This window comes from Bombina bombina, chromosome 1 (assembly GCF_027579735.1).
Source record: "Bombina bombina isolate aBomBom1 chromosome 1, aBomBom1.pri, whole genome shotgun sequence".
NCBI lineage: Eukaryota > Metazoa > Chordata > Amphibia > Anura > Bombinatoridae > Bombina > Bombina bombina.
This window is the reverse complement of record NC_069499.1, coordinates 578,293,977-578,306,823: the sequence shown is the minus strand read 5'-3', so window position 1 is coordinate 578,306,823 and position 12,847 is coordinate 578,293,977. Positions and strand designations below refer to the sequence as shown.

The 12,847-nt window shown below is 35.4% G+C and overlaps 1 protein-coding gene across 2 annotated transcripts in view; it reads left to right on the top strand.

The window, feature by feature from the left end:
• MREG (melanoregulin) overlaps positions 1-12,847 on the top strand; it is a 109,234-nt gene that overhangs the window by 17,966 nt on the left and 78,421 nt on the right. The window contains exons 2-3 of one of the 2 annotated variants that reach the window (XM_053698813.1): positions 7,617-7,691; positions 9,167-9,260. In XM_053698813.1, coding sequence (XP_053554788.1) covers positions 7,617-7,691; positions 9,167-9,260 — 169 coding nt within the window. Of the gene's footprint in view, positions 1-7,616; positions 7,692-8,544; positions 8,642-9,166; positions 9,261-12,847 lie in introns of those variants that run through there. The other variant, XM_053698814.1, reaches the window with a different exon arrangement.

Sequence of the window (12,847 nt, the reverse complement as noted above, 5' to 3'; positions counted from 1 at the left end):
AATGTTGTCAAAGAATCCTTATGAATGGTACACGTTAAATTTCCCCTGTTACTTTATTCAATGTAAAAAGAAACTATCCGATTGGAGAAATTTACAGATTTCTTTAGTAGCTCGAAGCAACCTAATTAAAACAATCTTGTTCCACCAAATTACTATATCTACTTCAAAGTATACAAATTTTTCTGCGTACGTCAGAGATAAAGGGTTTCAATCAGCTTTGTGCAAACTTCATATGGAAGGATAAAAAAAAAAAACACGTATCGCTTTAAATAAGTTGACACGCTGTAGGGAGGTAGCTGGTCTAGCATACCCAAAATATCAAGTATTATAACTTAGCGACAATTTTGAAGGTTGCAGTCAACTGGGTACCAGAAAAGGAATATGTTACGTTATCATGTGAAGCAGATTTAGCTGTGCCATTTGATTTAAAAGCTATTTTACATTGCCATAAATGTCTCTTGCTTGGAAACTCTGAAAAATGTAATAATTGCATGGCAAAAATATTGTAATGAGATTAATAAAATAGTTTTAAGTTGATATATAAATCTTGGGTTCCAACCTCATGGCAAGAATCACATTTAAAACTAATTAATCAAATTTACATTACCCCAGATAAGTTAACCAAATGGTATAGATGCCAGGTTTTCTGTCCTAAGTGTAACTATGAACAAGCAGGCATCTTGCATTATTTTTGGACATGTCCTAAGATTGTCCAGTTATGGGCACAGATCAACTTTTGGATAAATGAATAAAGTACACTGTGTAGATTTTACCATTTCTTCGCAACACATCTTTCTCTTAGCCCCCTACTCTGAAGCAGGTCATAATTTTGATTTAATCAATACAATCATTTTATTAGTACGGAATCTCCTGCTAAAGAATTGGAAAGCGATCTGCCCGCTTTTTATATATATATATATATATATATATATGTGTGTGATTTGTGGGGGGTTTTTGTGATGTGTTATTTTGCCCTGTGCAGCATCAAACATATTGTTTGCATTGTAGACACTTTGTTGGTCTCAAATTAAAAAAAAAAAAAGTAATGGAGGGGGGGGGGGGGAGTAGAGGGATTTGGGGGTTAGAATTTTTTCAAAAGATCCTGCTGACTAATGGAAGCCATGAAAAAAATAAAATAACAGAGTAGCATAGAAGGTGAATGAGGAGGCTGAGTCTGGCACAGATATTGAAGGGATACTTAACCTACATATTTTTTTCCTTTTGTGATTCAGACAAAGCATGCCATGTTAAGCAACTTTCTAATATACTCCTATTATCAAATTTTCTTAGTTCTCTTGATATCTTTATTTAAAAAGTAGGAATGTGAAGCTTGAGAGCAGATTGACCTTACTTGGCAGGATCAGACTGATATACTTCAGGAAAGTTTTCTTCTGTGAAAAGCACACTGGTCTAAAAGAGGCTGCTTCCGGGTGGTAAATCGCCATAGAACAAGCCACTGAGCTGTTGTTCGTTCCTGGTAGAGCGCTTCTCTCTTTGTATGCAAATTATTATGACCCTGGGGAAGTCTCCCTATGGGTGATGGGGGAAACCAGACGTGGACTCCTTGCCCAGTGTGCTTAGAGGAATGTGGCCGAAACGATCGTCTGGGGTTGTCATGTTCCTTGTTCAGAGGAGAATTGCCTGGTATTTCGGGGCTGGACTGACCTTACTTGGCAGGATCAGACTGATATACTTCAGGAAAGTTTTCTTCTGTGAAAAGCACACTGGTCTAAAAGAGGCTGCTTCCGGGTGGTAAATCGCCATAGAACAAGCCACTGAGCTGTTGTTCGTTCCTGGTAGAGCGCTTCTCTCTTTGTATGCAAATTATATATATATATATATATATATATATATATATATATATATATATATATATATATATGAAAAAATGTGAAAGAATAGTCCAGTAACAATAGCCCCAAAAGTTAATATATGTGTATATTTACAAAAATGAATTGAATCCCAAGGGGTGTGAATCCAGAAGGAGAAGTGAAGAGTGTCCCTCAAATCCAGAGTAAGCCGAGGTGGCTTGCAAATAATGGCAAAAAGAAATGAACAGGCGCAGCAAAAAACACCTGTAGAGCTAACGGAGCTAACTAGGAAATGTGCTCACCATATATATAGTGAAACTCGGGCTGGTTAGTCAAAACGTGGTGAAGAAGTAAAGGAGCAGTGGTCTTACGACCGTCGCTTCTTAACTTTCATTTCAGGCAAGCCTGAAACAATGTGTGTAGAAAGCAGCATCCGCTGCCTAATAAATCTACCCCATAGTAATAATGATCACCTTTTAGCTAGTACTAGCCTTATTTTGTTGTCAGAGCTCGAAGATCCTTGTTTCTATAAGTTAATAATATTGCAGATGGGTAAGAAAAGATTCAATTTTGTGAGACTCTATATACAGGGAGTACAGAATTATTAGGCAAGTTGTATTTTTGAGGATTAATTTTATTATTGAACAACAACCATGTTCTCAATGAACCCAAAAAACTCATTAATATCAAAGCTGAATATTTTTGGAAGTAGTTTTTAGTTTGTTTTTAGTTTTAGCTATTTTAGGGGGATATCTGTGTGTGCAGGTGACTATTACTGTGCATAATTATTAGGCAACTTAACAAAAAACAAATATATACCCATTTCAATTATTTATTTTTACCAGTGAAACCAATATAACATCTCAACATTCACAAATATACATTTCTGACATTCAAAAACAAAACAAAAACAAATCAGTGACCAATATAGCCACCTTTCTTTGCAAGGACACTCAAAAGCCTGCCATCCATGGATTCTGTCAGTGTTTTGATCTGTTCACCATCAACATTGCGTGCAGCAGCAACCACAGCCTCCCAGACACTGTTCAGAGAGGTGTACTGTTTTCCCTCCTTGTAAATCTCACATTTGATGATGGACCACAGGTTCTCAATGGGGTTCAGATCAGGTGAACAAGGAGGCCATGTCATTAGATTTTCTTCTTTTATACCCTTTCTTGCCAGCCACACTGTGGAGTACTTGGACGCGTGTGATGGAGCATTGTCCTGCATGAAAATCATGTTTTTCTTGAAGGATGCAGACTTCTTCCTGTACCACTGCTTGAAGAAGGTGTCTTCCAGAAACTGGCAGTAGGACTGGGAGTTGAGCTTGACTCCATCCTCAACCCAAAAAGGCCCCACAAGCTCATCTTTGATGATACCAGCCCAAACCAGTACTCCACCTCCACCTTGCTGGCGTCTGAGTCGGACTGGAGCTCTCTGCCCTTTACCAATCCAGCCACGGGCCCATCCATCTGGCCCATCAAGACTCACTCTCATTTCATCAGTCCATAAAACCTTAGAAAAATCAGTCTTGAGATATGTCTTGGCCCAGTCTTAACGTTTCAGCTTGTGTGTCTTGTTCAGTGGTGGTCGTCTTTCAGCCTTTCTTACCTTGGCCATGTCTCTGAGTATTGCACACCTTGTGCTTTTGGGCACTACAGTGATGTTGCAGCTCTGAAATATGGCCAAACTGGTGGCAAGTGGCATCTTGGCAGCTGCACGCTTGACTTTTCTCAGTTCATGGGCAGTTATTTTGCGCCTTGGTTTTTCCACACGCTTCTTGCGACCCTGTTGACTATTTTGAATGAAACGCTTGATTGTTCGATGATCACGCTTCAGAAGCTTTGCAATTTTAAGAGTGCTGCATCCCTCTGCAAGATATCTCACTATTTTTGACTTTTCTGAGCCTGTCAAGTCCTTCTTTTGACCCATTTTGCCAAAGGAAAGGAAGTTGCCTAATAATTATGCACACCTGATATAGGGTGTTGATGTCATTAGACCACACCCCTTCTCATTACAGAGATGCACATCACCTAATATGCTTAATTGGTAGTAGGCTTTCGAGCCTATACAGCTTGGAGTAAGACAACATGCATAAAGAGGATGATGTGGTCAAAATACTCATTTGCCTAATAATTCTGCTCTCCCTGTAGGGTGATTTTTGGAGAAAGTTTTTTTTTTGTTATGCTAGATGGGTTTGGACAGCAATAGAAACATGCACACATTGTCAAAAATAATTATGTTAAAACCCTGCAATGAGAATTTGTTTGTAGTTTTTAAAATGTATCCAATATTTATAGTTTCATGTTATCGCTATTTGTTTAGTATATTTAAAGACAGTGCAAACTGACAAAAAGAATAAATGTTATGTTCTAATTTTCTATTTTTTTTTTAAACTATAGATATAAAATCCTAAAATTTCTTTTTTTTTTTTTTAATAAGGTGACACAATGCTTAATGTGGGTTCATAAAACTGTGAGCAGGAAATAATGAAAATGACACATACATTGTAGCTCTAGCAATAAATGTATGTCCCCCGTATTTAGTAAATTATGTTATGATGTGTGTGGTTAACTGCCAGGAAAAAGCACCAATATTGTGTAAATAGAGTGCAAACAACTAAATATTATTTCAGATCAGGCCTGTTCAATGGCTCAGCACTGAAGGGGTTAAAATCCACTCTACTCCTCTAAAGAAAGCTAAACTTATGGTAGTTAAATAAAGAGGTCCTTGGTAAGGAGATGCACACATTTTCCAGCTGTGCTTGCAAGCATGGGGGTGCAGGAGAAACAGAGTGTTTGAATTTGAAGTTTACATTGAGTACTGAAACTAGGAATTTGCCTGCTGTTTTTGCGTTTTAGTGAGACTTAAGCTCTACCATTCTATTTAATTTAACAGATGTATACCATATGTACTGCTTAATCACACCTGAAATGTGTTGTGACAAGGATCCTACTGTACATCTGTAAAGAAAAACAAACATATAGGTCCCTAATGTGTCCTGTACTTTATAGGCGGTAGAGAATTTTGTAATAGCATTATCAACAGTGTGTACATGTATTTTATTCACATGTAAACCCATGCATTATGTTATTACCACATCAATTATACAATGTTTTAATGTTCTAAAGAATTTTTGTATTTAAGAATTGCTTGCATGGATATATGTGCTTAACCCCCAAAAAGGGCTTGAACTAGGATTGCCTCCTAGCCCATGTTTTCCATGACAATTATGAGTTAAACATGTTTCTTTCTACATACACTGCAGCTCAGATTATTCATAGTTGTCTAGGAAAATCTGGCCAATGTGGCAACCCTAGCTTAAGCACATAGCTAAAGTCAGCTCTTCAATGAACTGGTTCCTGAGCTCAACACTTTCAGTGATGGTCAGCTACAGAACTATTTCACATCCGATTGGCTCTTTTGCTGTGTACAGCTCCAAACCAGAAATGCTTTACCAGTCCAGAGCTGATGTTAAAGGGATATTAAACATTAAATACATTTCAAGCACCTCCCTCTATTTACAGGTGCCAGTATTTTGTAACCTAGCCTGTATTTTCTTATTAACCTTTTAGCGTCGTTATGACATTTTATTCCGTCCATTTAGTGTCGTTAGAACGAAATACAACGTCATAGCCGCTTGGCTGTCCTGAAGCTAACGGCGCTTCCTGGATGTGATCACGGTCTGGAGGGTTGGCCTAGCGTCATCGAACATTGTTTCGATGTAGACATTATGACCCTGTCATGAAAGGGTTAAAGAGAAGAGGCACCCGTTAGCATCATATTACATTGATATTGATTGAATGCAAATTAAAGGGACGTCAAAATTCTTGCTTTTAGTTTTTTCTAAGAATTGTTCTTGTCCACACCCTCTAGAGAAGTCTAAAAGCAAATTCTGTAAAAAAGACTTTCTTCAAATTGCTACAAATCAGCTACATCAGCTAACAATTTGCAGCATATTAAAAAAAAAAAAAAAAGAAAAGAAAAGCACACACTGGTTACCGATTTTGCTTTTTAACTAATCTAGGGAGCATGGGACAAGCACAATTCTTACTCACAAGCAAGTTATGTTTAATATCCCTTTAAGTGTAGGGATGCAACTAGCACTAGTAACAAGTGAAGCTGTCTATTCAACAACTTTCCAATTTACTTTTATCACCAATTTTGCTTTGTTCTCTTGGTATTCTTAGTTGAAAGCTAAACTTAGGAGGTTCATATGCTAATTTCTAAGCCCTTGCAGTCCTCCTCTTCTCTCAGGGCATTTTGAACATTTTTCACCACTAGAGGGTGTTAGTTCACATGTGTCATATAGATATCACTATGCTCATGCAAGTGAAGTTCCAGTGAGCCAATTTTAATTGGCTAAAATGAATGTCTATCAAAAGAACTGAAATAAGGGGGCAGTTTGCAGAGGCTTAGATACAGGATAATCACGGAGGTAAAAAGTGTATTTCTATAACAGTGTTGGTTATGCAAAACTAGAGTATGGGTAATAAAGGGATTATCTATATTTTTAAACATTAAAAATTCTGGTGTAGACTGTCCCTTTAAAAAGGGACATTCCAGTCAAAATTGAAATGCACATAGATTACATTTATTACATGTATTGGCAAAAATGTTTCTAGTAAAAGTTATCACTATTTTAGTGTTCATATTTTTCTCTGCATGTGAAACATAGCTAGATATTGTCACTGCTCCCACATTTTAAATACTGCAGCTTCTCAGATCATCAGTGGGGCTTGTATCATGTAAGCAATTAACAAATTGAGTCATTACCAGATGGTACAAGCACCTTAGGCTTTCTGAGCAAGTGCTGTGTTTAAAATGCTGGTGCACGGTTCATACTTAAAGGGACAGTATACACGCATTTTCATATAACTGCATGTAATAGACATTACTATAAAGAATAAGATGCCCAGATACTGATATAAAAATCCAGTATAAAACGGTTTAAAAACGTTCTTAGAAGCTCTCAGTTTACCTCTGTTTAAAAGATAGCTGGAAAACCCACTGCAAGTGGGAAATAAGACACTCCCCCCTCCCCCTTCTTTTGCGTATGAAAAGACCCTTTACACAAACAGGAGAAAGCTGTAGAGGTAGCTGATGGTATTCTCATAAAACTTTGGGGCTTGGTTAGGAGTCTGAAAATCAGAGCAATGTTATTTAAAAATAAGCAAAACTATACATAAAGTTTTTTTTTTTTTTTATGGGCTATATAAATAGATCTACAAAACATTTATGCAAAGAAAAAATGAGTGTATAATGTCCCTTTAAATACACTTTTGAAACAGCTATAGCTTTTATTAGAAGCATTTTTGCTAATACAAGTATTTTACAAAATTGCTTCTGTTCAATACCGAAATGCACCCATGTGGTTTCCAATTTTGGCTGGAATATCCCTTTACAGTCCTTGTTACATGACGTCCGTTTGAATAACCAGGCTCTCTTTCTCTTCGCTGATAAGCTGATTCATTCTGTACTTTACAGTCCTCTGAGAGCAGCTTTGCCAAGTTTGCTCTCTAATTAGTCTAAAAGATACCGGATTCCTGTGGTGCCGCAGTGCTGGAAAACGTAGTGAGTGACATAGACTGATCCTCACCTTATTCCCATGGAAACAGGCTATGAATAGTATCCTGTATGTGTCCAGCCCACTCTGAAACCATGAGATAGAAAACAACAATACATTTTCTCTATGTCTTACTGCCTGTGGGCTTCTTATACTTGCATAAAAGAATGAAGGTGTGCCTCTCCTCTAGAGCCAGGTATTATGTATCCTGTAAGTAACTACTGAGTTTTTCATTTTAGATCTCAGTCTTCATGAAGCAGTTATGGGAGTTCCCAAGCAGATCCTGAGCAAGACTATGTGCAGCAATGCCCCAGGTGAGTAGATCATTCTGCAAACATTATAGCTACTTGTAACAGATGAATTCAATTTGCATGATCTCCCCATATTACACATTGTCGCCATTATATCTGGTCAGTTTTTGCCTTACAATTTCTTGTGGAATCAAACATGTAATATGATTTGCTTTATCCTCTAGAGCAAACTTTTGCCATGAGAATTTTATAGATTTTTGGGGGCCACTTAAATAGACATCATATATATATACTCATAGAAAATATTAGCATTTAACACAGTATTTGCTAAAGATTTTTCATACAAAATACATGAAATAACTTAGAAATGTCCTGATATTAGCACAATTTGCATTGTTTTTGTCCTGGGCTTATACCCTTTGAAAAGTATCTTGAGCAGATGTATTGTATTTACTTTGCTATAGCCAATAATATAAATAAAGTTTTTGATTTTTGTATCCTCTTGGATTTTCTTCATCCAACATGGGGGAGAATAGGAAATACATTTTTCATAGTTAAATTAAAGCAAACCTAGGAAAAAATAAATCATGTTGTCCTTTCTATGCAATTTTGAGTTTAATGCCCCTTTAATCATCTAACTTGTACATAAATCTGAATCTTCATTTAATTAATCTGGGGAAGAGCTGTGAATTATATAATTCACACTTTCTGGAGTGGATTTTCACAGGATAGATTACTCTGTTTTGTAACACAGCTCATTGTGTACATCACTAGCCTGGAGGTTGGAGTAAAAAAAAAGTTTTTTTTGTCCCCTCCCTAACCTAGAAAATAAATAAATGGCCATTCCTCTCAGGTGTCAATTATGATTTGGTAAATGCAGTATTGTGCCAACATTTCTGTACAATAGGTTCCTAATTAACTAAATAACATTCTGGAGCTCACTCCTTATATATTTAAAGCCGGTGTTGCACGATAACTTCACCCTTCTGGTTTTGTCAACACTGCAAACTTTTGTAATGCTAACACCTTGCAATGTAATCTGGAAGGAATATGGGTCATGTGTTTTGAGGGCTAAAAACTATACATTTTAAATACCAAAAGCAATAGGAAGTTATATAATGTGAAATTATAAGAGATTTTTGGTTATACTTAGCAATATGTGAGATGGATTCTAACACTTCAGTATTTAACTGAAAGGAAAGTCAGCAATGTGTTTAAGCAGGGAATTATAAATATCCGTGTACATAAGACAGAACTCGCTGCAAGATAATTTCACATTTTATTTTAGATAAATTAAGCTCCTGTCATTTTATTCCTTAATGAAAAACCTGTAGATCTGGCTTGTTCTCTTGTATAGTGCCTTAATAGGGCCCTGTAGGACCCTTATCACTAATGGAATGTTCAGTCTGTACTGTGTGAATTGTGCAGTGTTTAAAAGGCTCTTTAGCAGTTTTTACTATGATTAGTGCAGGGTATTTAGTGTCCCTGCATTTCAGGGTTTCCTTGATTTACACTGGATGTATTTTTTTCCCTACCAGAATCTATGGGTTTGAAGGACTGGCTATGTGACTTCTGCTGCCTGAGAATGGGGTGGCAGGAACACCCTAAAAATGAGAAACAACGTTTAGTTAAGTAAGTACAACCTGAATTGCCTTACTGACATTTATTATCTTGATTTGTAGAGATCATCTTTTATGTTTTTTTATGATGAGAAGGAGTTTAACCATTAACTACTTTTTTTAAAACCTTAAATGTTTGTGATTTAACATTTTATATATAATGGAACATTTGCACCATATCCAGTCGTGCTTTTAGGTGTTGTGCTGCCCTAGGTACTGGGAAATCTACTGCGCCCACCCTACCATTTAGCTCACATTTGCATGATATATTTCTCAAAACCAGAGGCCAGCGACACAGAGGGGAGAACATAGAATTAGGAATGTATCATGTCATAGAATTGATCTAAAAAATGTGCATCCTAAATTCTGCCTCCTTAGGTACATACATAGTTGCCTGGTAGTAGTAATCAGAACAACCAATATAAACATATGTTTTATTATTTAACACAAGTCTAATTTTGACTAGACTATCCATTCAAGATTCAGATTGGCCACTGCATTTGTATATATTCCTAGGAGAGAATTTAACTTTCGTGATTCAGATAGACCATGCAATTTTAACCAACTTTCTTATTTACTCCTATTATCAATTTCTCTTCGTTTTCTTTGTATCTTTATTTGAAAAAGCAAGAATGTAAGATTAGGAGCCGGCCCAATTTTGGTTCAGCACCTGGGTAGCGCTTTCTGATTAACGTCTAAATGTAGCCACCAATCAGCAAGCGCTACCCAGGGTGCTGAACCAAAAATGGGCCGGCTTCTAAGTTTACATTAAAATAAAGATATTAAGAGAACGAAAACAATTGATAATAGGAGCAAATTAGAAAGTTGTTTAAAATTGCATGATCTATCTGAAATATGAAAGTTTAATTTTGACTATACTATCCCTTTAAGTAAATAATTGGACTTTGAGTACTGCAAAGGCTTGTTCAGCAATGCATCAGAAGGTTTAAAAAATGGCCTAAAATTCCTTTTATTTTTATTATTATTTTTTTATTTTCTGTTGGATCTCAAATTATGCTTACCCTTAATGATAAAATATAAACAAATATGATAGCTATATAAAGGGGCTTAAAGGAAGAATAGAAAAATGCTCTAATGTGCTCCAAACCGGCGACACACTGCAGGTCTAGAACAAATCTGCGGAGCCAATCAGAACCAGCATATGTGCGTAGCCTCCAGTCACCAGTCATATCAGGATCGCCAATGCATTACTTGGGCTAAATACACATTTCTCTTCATGCAATGGTGCAAAAATAAAATAATTTAGCAATTTTTGCTCCTTTTAACAAAAATAAACAGTTTTTAGAAAGGCAGAAAAGTTTCCACAGCTGCAAGTCAGTTCACTGCAACAGGGACAAAAATACTTACACACTCCTTGTGTAAGCCTTGTAATACATGAAAGTATGCTGAGCATTCAGATTTATTAAAGAAGCTGCATAATACAGACCATTATGCTTAAAGTGACATGAAACCAATTTTTTTTTAAACTTTCAAGATTCATATAGAGCTTGCAATTTTAAATAATAATCTAATTTATTTCTAGTATCTAATTTGTTTTTTTCTCTTTATATCCTTTGTTGAAAAGAATACCTAGGTAGGCTCAGTAGCTTCTGATTGTTGGATGATATATGCCTCTTGTTATTCCCTTTCAGCTAGCTCCCAGTAGTGTATTGCTGCATCTTCAACAAAGGATACCAACAGAATGAAGCAAATTTGATAATAGAAGTAAATAGGAATGCTGTTTCAAATGGTATGCGCTATCTGATTCATGAAAGAAAAAGTTTGGCTTTCATGTCCCTTTAATAGTAGGAAAAAGGTGCTGTTTGAGGTAGGAATTTAGACAATAAATGCAATAAGAAAGGCAAGCTAAAGAGCAGGTTAGTGTTTTAGTATTTTAGAAAAAAAAAACATAATTCTGTGACTGAAATACTATAAGGTCTTCTATATAGGGGCAAGCATTTGACGTTGTTCTTTGTAACTATAGCCGTGTTTTAATTTTTTTTTAGTGGCATTGAAGAATTTTTGAAAAATTATATATACAGTATATAAAGTTAAAGCCTATATTAGCAGTTGCCATTAAACATATTTTGTCTATGGAGATATATACAATTTTTTCAGCTTTCCTTTGTATATATCAGATAGTCAGTAGCTATTTAATTCAGCTGAATGAAAATGAATAAGAAAAAAAATAAATCTATTTATATTTGCTGAGTAGATCTGTGTAGAGACCCTTATGTGAATCCAGAGAAATTGAAGGTTAACATGAAAACGCTGTGTGTTTTTTCAGACCTCATTTAAAGTATAACATAATACTTCTAAATATGACTTGTCAGAATTCAGCCACCTCTGGACTGTGCATTGTTTTTAAGCTTTTCGTCTAAATTAAGTTTTTTGTTGTTGTTGTTGTTGTGTGTGTTTTTTTTTGGGGGGGGGAGTATTAGACTTGTATAACATTTAACAACAGCAATCTGTTAATTACAGAAAATGATATATATGATACTTTGAACAATAATATGGCTCTCAGTACTATAGGCATTGATACAGTAGGTAGAAGAACCATATTTAATCATTAATATTATTGGTGATAGTTTTCCATAGGAAACAGAATATACAGTTTATGCTAGACTATTTTAAGAATATTAACGAGGTATCAATTAGACTTTATACATCCCATATAAACAGAATAGAGTAATAATCTTCTAAACATTTGGTCTGGCAAAAGTGGCATTTTTCCAAGGATAGTGTGTGGTCATCTGCTTCCTCCAGTCTGTAACTGTTGGTATCAGTATTGTTTCCATAATCTTCTAAATTAAGAGTATATTATGTTCAAGTTGTATAAAGCAGTGCTTTTCAACTAGTGTGCCGTGAGAGATCCTCAGGTGTGCCACGGCAGACTGACAACAGTGTGACATATTTTTTAAACTTTGCTTGTTTTTTACTCCCAGTGCAGGGGTAGTTTGTAGGAGGCATGGCATAACAGCACAATACATACAGTATGTGTGTGTTTGTGTGTATGTGTATATATATATATATATATATATATATATATATGCTGTATTAGGCTACAATGTGTGATTTTTAAAAAAAATTTTGGGATGGTGGTGTGCCACAGGATTTTTTAATGTAAAAAAGTGTGCCACGGGAAATAAAAGGTTAAAAATCACTGGTATAAAGCATATCTTTAACAGGTCAGATTTTATGAGAAAAAATATATTGTTAAACCTATACTTTCTGCTGATTTGGTTTGCTTGTCTAAGGGTGGGGATTACGCCTCCTAAAACAGCACAATAATAAATATCCACAATGTATACAAATACTGCACTTATTGGAATTTTCAAAGTGTGTGTATGTATATATGTGTATGTATGTGTGTGTACATATATATATATATATATATATATATATATATATATATATATATATATATATATATATATATATATATATATATGTATGTGTGTATATATATATATATATATATATATATATATATATATATATATATATATATAATCTCTATATCTCAAACCTGTCTTCAGTCCGACCCTCCTATGAACATCCAACATCCACCTGGGTGCAAAAATACAATACTACAGTCCC